Source organism: Pungitius pungitius, unplaced genomic scaffold (assembly GCF_949316345.1).
Source record: "Pungitius pungitius unplaced genomic scaffold, fPunPun2.1 scaffold_92, whole genome shotgun sequence".
Classification (NCBI taxonomy): Eukaryota; Metazoa; Chordata; class Actinopteri; order Perciformes; family Gasterosteidae; genus Pungitius; species Pungitius pungitius.
This window is the reverse complement of record NW_026909890.1, coordinates 26,986-36,182: the sequence shown is the minus strand read 5'-3', so window position 1 is coordinate 36,182 and position 9,197 is coordinate 26,986. Positions and strand designations below refer to the sequence as shown.

General features: G+C 44.8%; 2 protein-coding genes across 4 annotated transcripts; one reads left to right on the top strand and one right to left on the bottom strand.

Annotated features, from left to right (window-relative positions):
* Positions 1–148: 148 nt before the first annotated feature.
* LOC119220495 (protein Wnt-9b) lies at positions 149–2,778 on the bottom strand (the record flags this gene model as incomplete). The annotated part of the gene is given in 5 exon segments (XM_062560577.1): positions 149–256; positions 258–308; positions 310–416; positions 1,783–2,036; positions 2,605–2,778. Coding segments are annotated over 5 exon segments (606 nt in total), but the record flags the coding sequence as incomplete, so codon positions are not given.
* Positions 2,779–3,800: 1,022 nt separating this feature from the next.
* LOC119220935 (ADP-ribosylation factor 1) lies at positions 3,801–8,142 on the top strand. 3 transcript variants are annotated; one of them, XM_037477285.2, is made up of 6 exons: positions 3,801–3,952; positions 5,390–5,479; positions 5,986–6,140; positions 6,237–6,347; positions 6,452–6,576; positions 6,738–8,142. In XM_037477285.2, exons 3-6 carry the CDS (start codon positions 5,996–5,998, stop codon positions 6,897–6,899), a joined length of 543 nt encoding a protein of 180 aa, XP_037333182.1. In that variant the 5' UTR covers positions 3,801–3,952; positions 5,390–5,479; positions 5,986–5,995; the 3' UTR covers positions 6,900–8,142. The 3 variants fall into 3 exon arrangements, with proteins under 3 accessions (XP_037333182.1, XP_037333186.1, XP_037333185.1); XM_037477289.2 differs by lacking the exon at positions 3,801–3,952 and adding an exon at positions 3,959–4,297; XM_037477288.2 differs by lacking the exon at positions 3,801–3,952 and adding an exon at positions 4,312–4,838.
* The last annotated feature ends 1,055 nt before the right edge of the window (positions 8,143–9,197 follow it).

Below are 9,197 nucleotides of genomic sequence, written 5' to 3'. Positions count from 1 at the left end.
TGAGATGCCCTGTCGGATGGCGCTCTTGGTGCACCAGCGGCCTCAATTACGGTGTGGAAAACGCAGCTAGTCGACGTCACCAGGAAGGGAACCAGCCCCCCCCCCCCCCCACCCCTTTTGGACCATTTCTTTTGTTTTTCGCACTCACCCGAATTCCGACGTTGATGTTGTGGGCGTCGACCCGCGCCCTCAGGTCCTTGCTGACCTTCTTTTGGCCGAGGAACTTCTTGAGGAACTTGGTGCTGTATTTCAGGTTTGTCGCCGCAGACCCCCCACTGCCACGCCTCGCGATGCTGGATGCCGGGGGAAGTCGTCGCACGTGCACCTCTCCATGCGGCCCGAGCTGCACGCTTTGGCGAGGGCATGGGTCAGCGCCGCCGAGGACACCGCCAGCAGGAAGGCGGTCTCCTTGAATGCTGCGACGGATGTGAAGGAGACGCACGCGTAAACAGCTTGGAAATAGACGTGATTACAGAGCTCCAGATGCATTTGTGGCCATAGGGGCATTTTTTTCTCCCTCCTCCCCCGAGGGTTAAAGACATTAATTCATAGCTTATCATCACGGAGCTCACTACGTCGTCATGGAGTACTACGACCTCGATATTATTCTGCAAGTTTTGTTATGTCACAATTCCTCCACAAGACCTTTTCTTTTGGTTACGCACTGTTATTTGCTCCCCACCCCCCCCCCCCCCCCCCCCCCCGAAGTCGTCACAGGGGTATATTTTGATCCAATTAATTGTTATTTTGACTAGTAAGGATTTTCCCAGATGAAAGTGTGTAATCGTGCCACCCTTTTCCTCTGGGAATGGGCGCTTTCCCGAGATAAAAATAACCACATGGGCCCGAGCACACTCCACCGCACCACAGTTCTTGGCTTTCTACTCCCTCATTACCTCCATGCTGACCTGTTCATGTTTCCCCCCACACTGATATCCATATGCATGAAGCATTTTCTGTGCACAGCAGACCCGCGTGGGACGTGAGCTTTATCCAATATGGTGATTTATCTTATCTTTTTTTTAGTGAGGTTAATCAATGTTTGTGTGAGGTTATTAAAGTACACTCTATTGAAGAAAGAAAAGGATTTTTTTGTCGTTGTGTTGAGGGACTGTGCAGCCCTTCTTAAGTAAAACGGAATAGCAAAGTGTTAGTCACCAAACACTAAGAATAAAACAATAATAAAACAAATACAATAAAAACAAGATACATACAAGCGATCCCTCCAGATGCAGCAGGAACAAATACAGTTTGAGTTGTTGTAAAATCAGTAAGTGTGTGATAATGTGATAGCAGTAAAACAAACAAAAGCATTTTTGTGATAAATGGTTTGAGCTGAGAATGTAACTTCAGATGTTTTCCTTTGATGACTTGTGTGGACATGTGGACATGTGGCTTATGCATCACGCAGATACTGAAAAACGATGAATATGTTATTAAAGACAAACCTAAGCGTCGCCAGTTTTGGCCCCAAAACTAGAGAGAAAAACTTGCCTTATCCTATTTTTCTCTCTCTACTTTTGTTGTCGCAAATAATCACTTGGTTATGATATAAATTCATGTTCCCCCGAGCGTCGTAACGCATGCGGCCAAATGATGCTCACGGACCCGGACGGGTCGGGTACGCACCGCGCGTCAATCAAAGTGAATGATGGAGATTAAAAGAAAAATAGTGCATGCTCTGCACTTCTCTTATTAACACCCATGAAGATAGAAGGCATATATCCGGGACTGGGTGATGGCGGCTTGGTCTGTCGGGTGGCCTGAAAGCCTCCGCCTCACCTCTTTTCAGAAGGCTCCCCCGGCCGTCCAGGCTGCAGTTCCAGCGCTCGTTCCTGAACTGGTAGCGACACTCCAGGAGGCTGAGGCGCACCGAGTCCCGCAGCGTCTCCGCCAGACCGGGCTCCCTGCGGCACAGCCTCTTCTGCCGGCGGGTCAGAGTCATCTGCTCGCACTGCTTCAGGTGGGCCTTCCCCGTCGGAGCTTCGTTTGAAAAGGGGCCTGGTAAGAACACGAATGGCTCCCGACCGGTCAGTCTGGGAGTTGGAAGAAAACGACAACAAAAATAAATAAATAAATACGCATTTGAGATGGTAAATTATCCGTTGGTTTGTTTTCTTCAATGATGTATTCATATTTGACTTCATGAAAAGAAGTGACTTTATTTTACTCAGTTTACTCAGTCCTGTTCCGCCAAACTATTATTTAAATTAGTAAATTAAAGCAATGTATTTTGCTATTGTTTAAATGTAGGTTTTCGTGGCTTGAAAACTAGAACCCCGTTTGCGGAGAGAATGAAGTGCAGTTTAACAAATCCAGAAAAAACACGCATAGTCACATGATAACGACGCAATTACCACCGGTGATTATTATTATTATTATTATTTATTACAATAGATTAGAACCACATTTTGAGAAATTAGCGGATTCGAGCAACGCAACGGCAACAAACCTCTGTAACGCGCAATATTACGCGTGCGTAATTTGGCAAACGTTTGTAATGACGGTCGCGTTAATGCCCTCCAAGCGGGTTAATTTAAATCAACAATTTAAGTCAAATCAATTAATTTGATCGGCAAAGTATAACACTTAAAATCTGCTGACCCAAAATAAGCTGCAGTGTTCGAGAGCAGGATGCAGAGCGCAGCGAGGCGCAGTAGGCAGGCGGTCCGCGGGAGCCTGGAGCGCATGGTGCCGGGTTGGCGCTGCTCTTCATCTCGCTGATTCCTCAACGGAGAAAGTCAGTGCCGTCTGGTCGGCGCATCTGTTTAAGCGACCCCACAGGCACGCGGACTGTGGTGCTGTCGGGCCCAGCGGTCCGCTGGGAGGCAGGGCCTTTTGGGTTTTTTTTTTTGTTATTGCTGCACCCTCATTGGATCGCCTCAGTGTTGTTGCCGTATGCCCCCGCCCACTGTAACTAACGCCACCCAGGTGGAGGAAGCTGCGACGTGACTGCGTTTACCTGCTGGGATGCGGGAAGGTCGAGGACAGCATGCTCTCTTAAATCTGCTGCCAGACCAGGTTACGCGCTGGAACCAGAGCCCTTAGGTCGCTACACCTGACGTGACGTTTCACCCACGAGGACAGCACACCTGCACGCTGACGCGTACACTGACCGTGGGGAGACCTAGAGAATCACCCCAGTTGTATACGTGCATGCATACTATTGCATCATAGTCAGTGCAATCCATTCATTTTATGGAATCACAGCGTCCAAGAGAAGAAGTAAAATAATTCACAAAGTTTGGGAGGGTAAATGACATGGGCCTACACGGTGTATTAAAGAACACGTGTCCTGTACATTGCTTAAAACGTTCTATCTTTATTTGTCCTTCAGGGGAAAAAGCAACCGTCGATGGAGCGCCATCTAGTGGATTCGATGTAGACATTTTGAAACTTCAATGTAGTTTTATACATTAAAAAAGGGGAATTAGGAATTTTAGCAGTTTTTCATTTCATTTATTAATTTATTTGAGATTTAAAATGTCAAATATATTTTACATTTTTGTTTGTGACTTGGTGAAAAATATATTTTTATCTTCTCCAGTGGTTGTTTTTATGACGGATACATCTGGAAATGATATAATATAATCACCCCACAATAAACACATTTGAAATTTGATCAAATAAGCCAATGTGAAAACTACATGTGAATTTACAACGATTTGTTAGTTTAATTAAAGAGATCTGCAGAAAGCCCCCCTGACTCTATAATGAGAGGCAGTGGAGTTATTGATTATTCAAAGGTAGTTTGCCGAGAGGTTCATAGATTACTTTATTTCTCACTATTTAAATTCCGAAGCAGACGGATATTGACGTATTTCCCAATGTGTGTGTCTCCGTGATCCCGATCCACGGAACAACAGGAACAAGGAGGCCGATGACACCGGAAAAAAAAGAGCCACACAGTCAGGACCAGGAAGTAAGGCGGACGGAGACGTTCCAGAAGAAGGTACTTTTATTTGTGAACGTGAGACATTAGTGCGTCGCATATATTCTTCTTTTTATGAAATAACGTAAAACGTGGAGATAAACTAGCCCACCGGTTTCCTGTAAATCGCGGAAGTTTGAGGCCGCGATACTTTGGCGTTAAAGTTTCGCCCAGGAAGTTTTTTTTTTTAATTCATTTTTTTAGGACATCTCCTCTCGAAATTAATGTATCTGTCTTTGTTGGCTACGTGACGGAATTCGATACAACGTTAAGAGTTGTCAACGTTAGTCTGTAATTGAACGTAACGTTAGTTTTAAAATAACCGTTTCCAGCGTTTTTAACGTTAACACTACTTTGAGTTGTTGGGTGAGTGACAGCTCGGTAGCTAATGCTAACGGCTAACGCAACGTTACTGTTTGATATGGGTTACAATGATGAAATAACGTATCGGTCCGTGTGGACTTTGCAATGGGACGTGACGGGAGGTTCTTCTCTGAGTTGGTAACGTTGAGTCAACAGTTCCCAACGTTTTTTAACGTTAACGCCGCTTTAAGCCGTTAAGTGAGTGACGGCTCACAGACGGCAGGTAGCCTCACGTGACTCGCAACAGGCGGAAGTAACGTCATTGTTGGATACCAGTTAAAAGGCCCCTCTAAGAGTCAAGTTCAGAACCCGCGATGACACTCTGCTAAGTATCTGATTGCGACAACACGAACCTGACATTCCTGTTTCCTCACAGGAGCAGCCATTAAACACAGAGGACCGTCTGAGGCGCTAAATTCACCCTCGATGAATCACATCAAGTCGTTTGTTTAGAGTGTAAACAGCACAGGGTGTTTGTTTGTTTGTTTGTTAAGGATCCCCATTAGTCTACGCCGTAGTGGAGACTTTTCTTCCTGGGGTCCAGGTAAAAACATTGAGATACAAATCATGAAATGCAGCATGATCAATGCTGGTGAACTGAAACACAAACTTGAAGAACAACAATGTCATCATCATGTGGGTAAAATAGATAAGGTACACTGTGCAAGAGGTTCGTTCGTACTTGGAATGATTTTGCATTAATCGATTCATTTCATTAGTCAGTTCCTGGGTCAATAAAAGGTGAAGGCTGTAAGGCCGAACCCAGCATGCATCCGGTGTATTGACTTCTTCATTTATGACTATTTCATACTCCTATTAGGCTCAAAAGCTGGGCTCTCTCTGCGACCAGCGCCTTGTATGTGCAATTGTCCAATGTGCAATTGGATATGTGTTAAATATGCAGCCGAAGAGTGCAGTGAAAATAAGAGGGATCTGAAACCGCCACTTTACAATATACAATCAAGTGGTTCAGGAATCCGAATAGAAACCGCATTTACAGCACATTCACTAAACTACTTCTCGATGTTAGTTTCCTGTTTCATTAACGGCAGAAACTATTGTAAACAAATACTGAGGTTTTTTTTTGCCATCTAGTTCCATTATATTGGAGGCAGACATCTCTACGGCTGATAACCCCAATACTACACAACCTGCACCGGAACCATCTAGATTCATAACTTACAGGTAAGAGGTATTTTTGTATTGGGTAAAAGGGCCCCTCAACTTAGCCTTGTTGAACTCTGCAAGGGCCCTGGAGATGAATTGAATGACACTCTCAACCATAATGTTTTTTTTTACCTTTTTCACCTAACATATTTTAACTTTTTCTGACATTTATTGATTATTTATTTTGACTTTCTATGACAAAATATTCAAACTTTTTTTTCCATGACATCTTTCAACCTAATACATTATGACCTTTTTGCTATGATATATTTCAACATAATATAGGTGACCCTTTTCATCAAAACATTTTTTAACATATTTAATTTTTAATGACTTTTTTATTATTTTTTATTTTATAGCATATATTTAGAATTTCATTTTCTTGATTTTTTTTTCAACCTAACACACACACACACACACACACATATATAAGTGAATACTACTATATGATTAATGATCCCTCTTTCTTGCTTCACTGTGTGCTATTTTTACCTGACATGCAATACTGCTTTTTCCTTCTGCAGGTGAGCCAAGATGGGCGCTTTGTCTAGCGTTTTTAAGGGCCTGTTTGGCAAGAAGGAAATGAGGATCCTGATGGTCGGACTGGATGCTGCTGGAAAGACCACCATCCTGTACAAGCTCAAACTGGGAGAAATTGTTACCACGATCCCGACCATCGGTGAGTCCTCCTCCTCCTCCTCCTCCTCATCCTCGCACCGCACCGTCCCCTCTTTGTTCCCACCATCCAACACCTCCGTTTTCCCTCACCCATCAGGTTTCAACGTGGAGACGGTCACATACAAGAACATCAGCTTTACGGTGTGGGATGTCGGAGGTCAGGACAAGATCAGGCCCCTCTGGAGGCATTACTTTCAAAACACAGAAGGCGAGTGACTTCAGCCTGTCGGACTGTTGTTGAGTCCCCCGTTACGTGTGCAGACCTTTCATCTACTTCCTTCTTACAAACCTCTACTGTTTCCCATCCGTCAGGCATTATCTTTGTGGTGGACAGCAACGACCGGGAGCGAGTCGGAGAGGCCAAAGAGGAGCTCATGCGAATGCTGGCCGAGGACGAGCTGAATCAGGCTGCGCTGCTCGTGTTGGCCAACAAACAGGTGGATTTGAGTCACTATTCTTCTTCTCCTTCAAAGAAATCCTCGGCATTGTCAGTCGGCGAACCTTCCCCCGATTCATTGGATTTGTTCTGATATCCCAGATCACATGATCTGTGCTGGTGTTGTTGTTGATTGAGCGTTGCGTCTTCTTGCTCCTCCAGGACCTGCCCAACGCCATGGATGCAGCCGAGGTCACAGACCAGCTGGGCCTACAAACCCTGCGCAACAGAGACTGGTACATCCAGGCCACGTGCGCCACTGGAGGGAACGGTCTGTACGAGGGCCTCGACTGGCTCTCCTCCAAGCTCAAAAAAGGAAAATGATGTTCCCTGCCACCTGTGTGCAGTGTGACGGCAGACTGTACCCCCCACCCCCCCCCCCCTCCACGGGTCTCATTCTCTCCTTTGCTCTCTTTCCTCTGAAGCCTCGGACCTTTTGGCCGGTGCTCCCCAGCATCTGTGTTCTGTGGGCGAGTGATTTTTTTGTTGTTTTGGAGCAGCCGTGTTGTTCTCACCTCGTGCGCTTTACTCCTCCGATGTCTCCACAAAGTCTCCACAAAGGAACGTCCTGTGTAGTTCAGTTTGTACATCTGCAGGTGACCGATCGGTTCACATTCTCTAAAATGAGGCTTTTTGGAACATTAAAGTTTGGACACTTGCAGTGCACACTTGCTACTTTATACTTTTATACCTTTCCCCATTAATTCAATCATGTCTGCAGCTTTTTACTTAAGTTCAAGTTCTGCCTCTTCTATAACCTGATACTTCTACTCCAGGTTAGGCGGCAGAAGGCTAGTGTATGTTTACATGAAGGGAGGTGTGCCGGCTCTAGTGTTTTCTAAAAGACGCGCTGGTTGTTCCCCACGTTGTGGTGAGCGTTCTGTATGAATCAGCACTATAAATGCTTCAATGTGTTTCCTCCGCCAGAGTTATTTATAGTATGTGTGTGTGTGTGTGTGTGTGTGTCCCCATGCCTGTTTGCACAACCATGTCAACTTGCACAACACAACACGAACAAGGGCAGATGTCGTCTATCTGCCTTTGTTCCAATGTGAACCTTTGGGAAGTTTAATGTCTTTTCATTAGAATATGGAATAATTCATTAATGTGAGAAAGAAATGCCTCACAGATAATCCGTTCAAATTCTTCTACACTTCGCCAAAGTAAAAAAAAAAAAAAAAACGTGGCAGTGAATTTGGGGGTCAATGGATTTTGAATTGAGGTACTTGGCCTCGGTGCGGATTTACCGTGGCGCCGATTATTATAACTGCAGAGTGGAATATCAAATATTTGTAATATTTTAAACTGTATAACATTTTAAGTTGTGGGTGTGGTTTTAATGAGAATGTTTTCAAATGTCTTATTTGTTTTTTATCAAAGATGTAATGGATGTCCTTTTCTCGGTGAAACTGATGAAACGTCAGAAAAGATCAAACCCACATCCGACCTCATCGGTCCGTGTGAGGCTGGCTCAGAAATAGTGCTCCCAAGCTTTAGTTCTGATTTACTTGCAATTGATTAATAAATCAATAAATCCACAATTACGTTGCCATCATTCATTAGATTGTTTTATTTTTATGGGAGAATATTATATCTATATCTACGGCTTTTATTCCCGTCCCTCATCCTTTCAATCCTAATATCATTATCTTTATTCATGTCTTTTCCCAATAAATATAATAAGCTAGAAACAAACATAACAGTGATAAGTGACATCAGTGAAGGAAGAGGCAGAAAGCCTCCACCCAAATAATGAGAATGAGAATGATGATTCTCTGTATAGTCGTATTTATCTCACAAATGTTGAGTTACAGACTTCACCTGTGAGCACTACAAATAAACAAAGCATCAACTTCTTCACTCAAACAACTTCCCTCCTCAAGTCTTAACCGGAGAACAGCAGATCAACGACGTCTAAAGCAATTACGTCACGATACATCCATTAAATGCACAAATGTGACGGTTACTTGCGTTTCCTGAGCGTTGCCACTGGAGGGCTGCAAACACTCATGGTTAAAAATAAATTATGAGAGGAGCAGACTTTCAAAATAAAACCACCAAAACAGGAAACTAATTTATGTAGTGCTATTCTATTTATTCTAACAGTGTAGAGTGTATCCGCCTGAACGCAGGTAGGCAAGAAGAGTAGACTGATCTCCACACCAGGAACGCTAATAGGCGTCATTTCTAGAAAGCCCCCCCCTTGCCCACGGGTCTAAGGTAGTGCTTGTAGGAAGACGCCTTGTGCTAATGAGGACTGATGGTCCCTGAGGGCCACGGAGCACGAAAAGGGCCGGGCGGACGGAGGCGCGGTGCAGAGCCTGCAGACCGCCGGTCGCCCTCCTTTTCCTCACTCCGGTCTGGATATTAGGTGGCCAATTCTCCACAGAGTTGTTACCTTGGAAACAGCACCTCACGTATTTCGTATGGAGCAACTGAGTAGTTAGGGAGATTGGGGGGGGCTGGAGACGAGGCCGAAGGTGCAGGTGATGCTCGCTCTTCGTCTGGCTCACACGTTGGGGACACAGCCTCTTGGATTGAACAGAGGTAATCTCTGATCCACATCCCAGCGGAGGAATCCACCCCCCCCCACCCCCCCACCCTGCTGCCCGTCACCCTTTA

What these genes read in the sequence shown, in the direction of transcription:
- LOC119220935 (XM_037477285.2), top strand. Translation starts at nt 5,996, where the DNA reads ATGGGCGCTTTGTCTAGCGTTTTTAAGGGCCTGTTTGGCAAGAAGGAA. An exon ending in TACCACGATCCCGACCATCG is followed by an intron (nt 6,141 to 6,236) that starts GTGAGTCCTCCT and finishes CTCACCCATCAG; the next exon opens with GTTTCAACGTGGAGACGGTC. An exon ending in TCGTGTTGGCCAACAAACAG is followed by an intron (nt 6,577 to 6,737) that starts GTGGATTTGAGT and finishes TTGCTCCTCCAG; the next exon opens with GACCTGCCCAACGCCATGGA.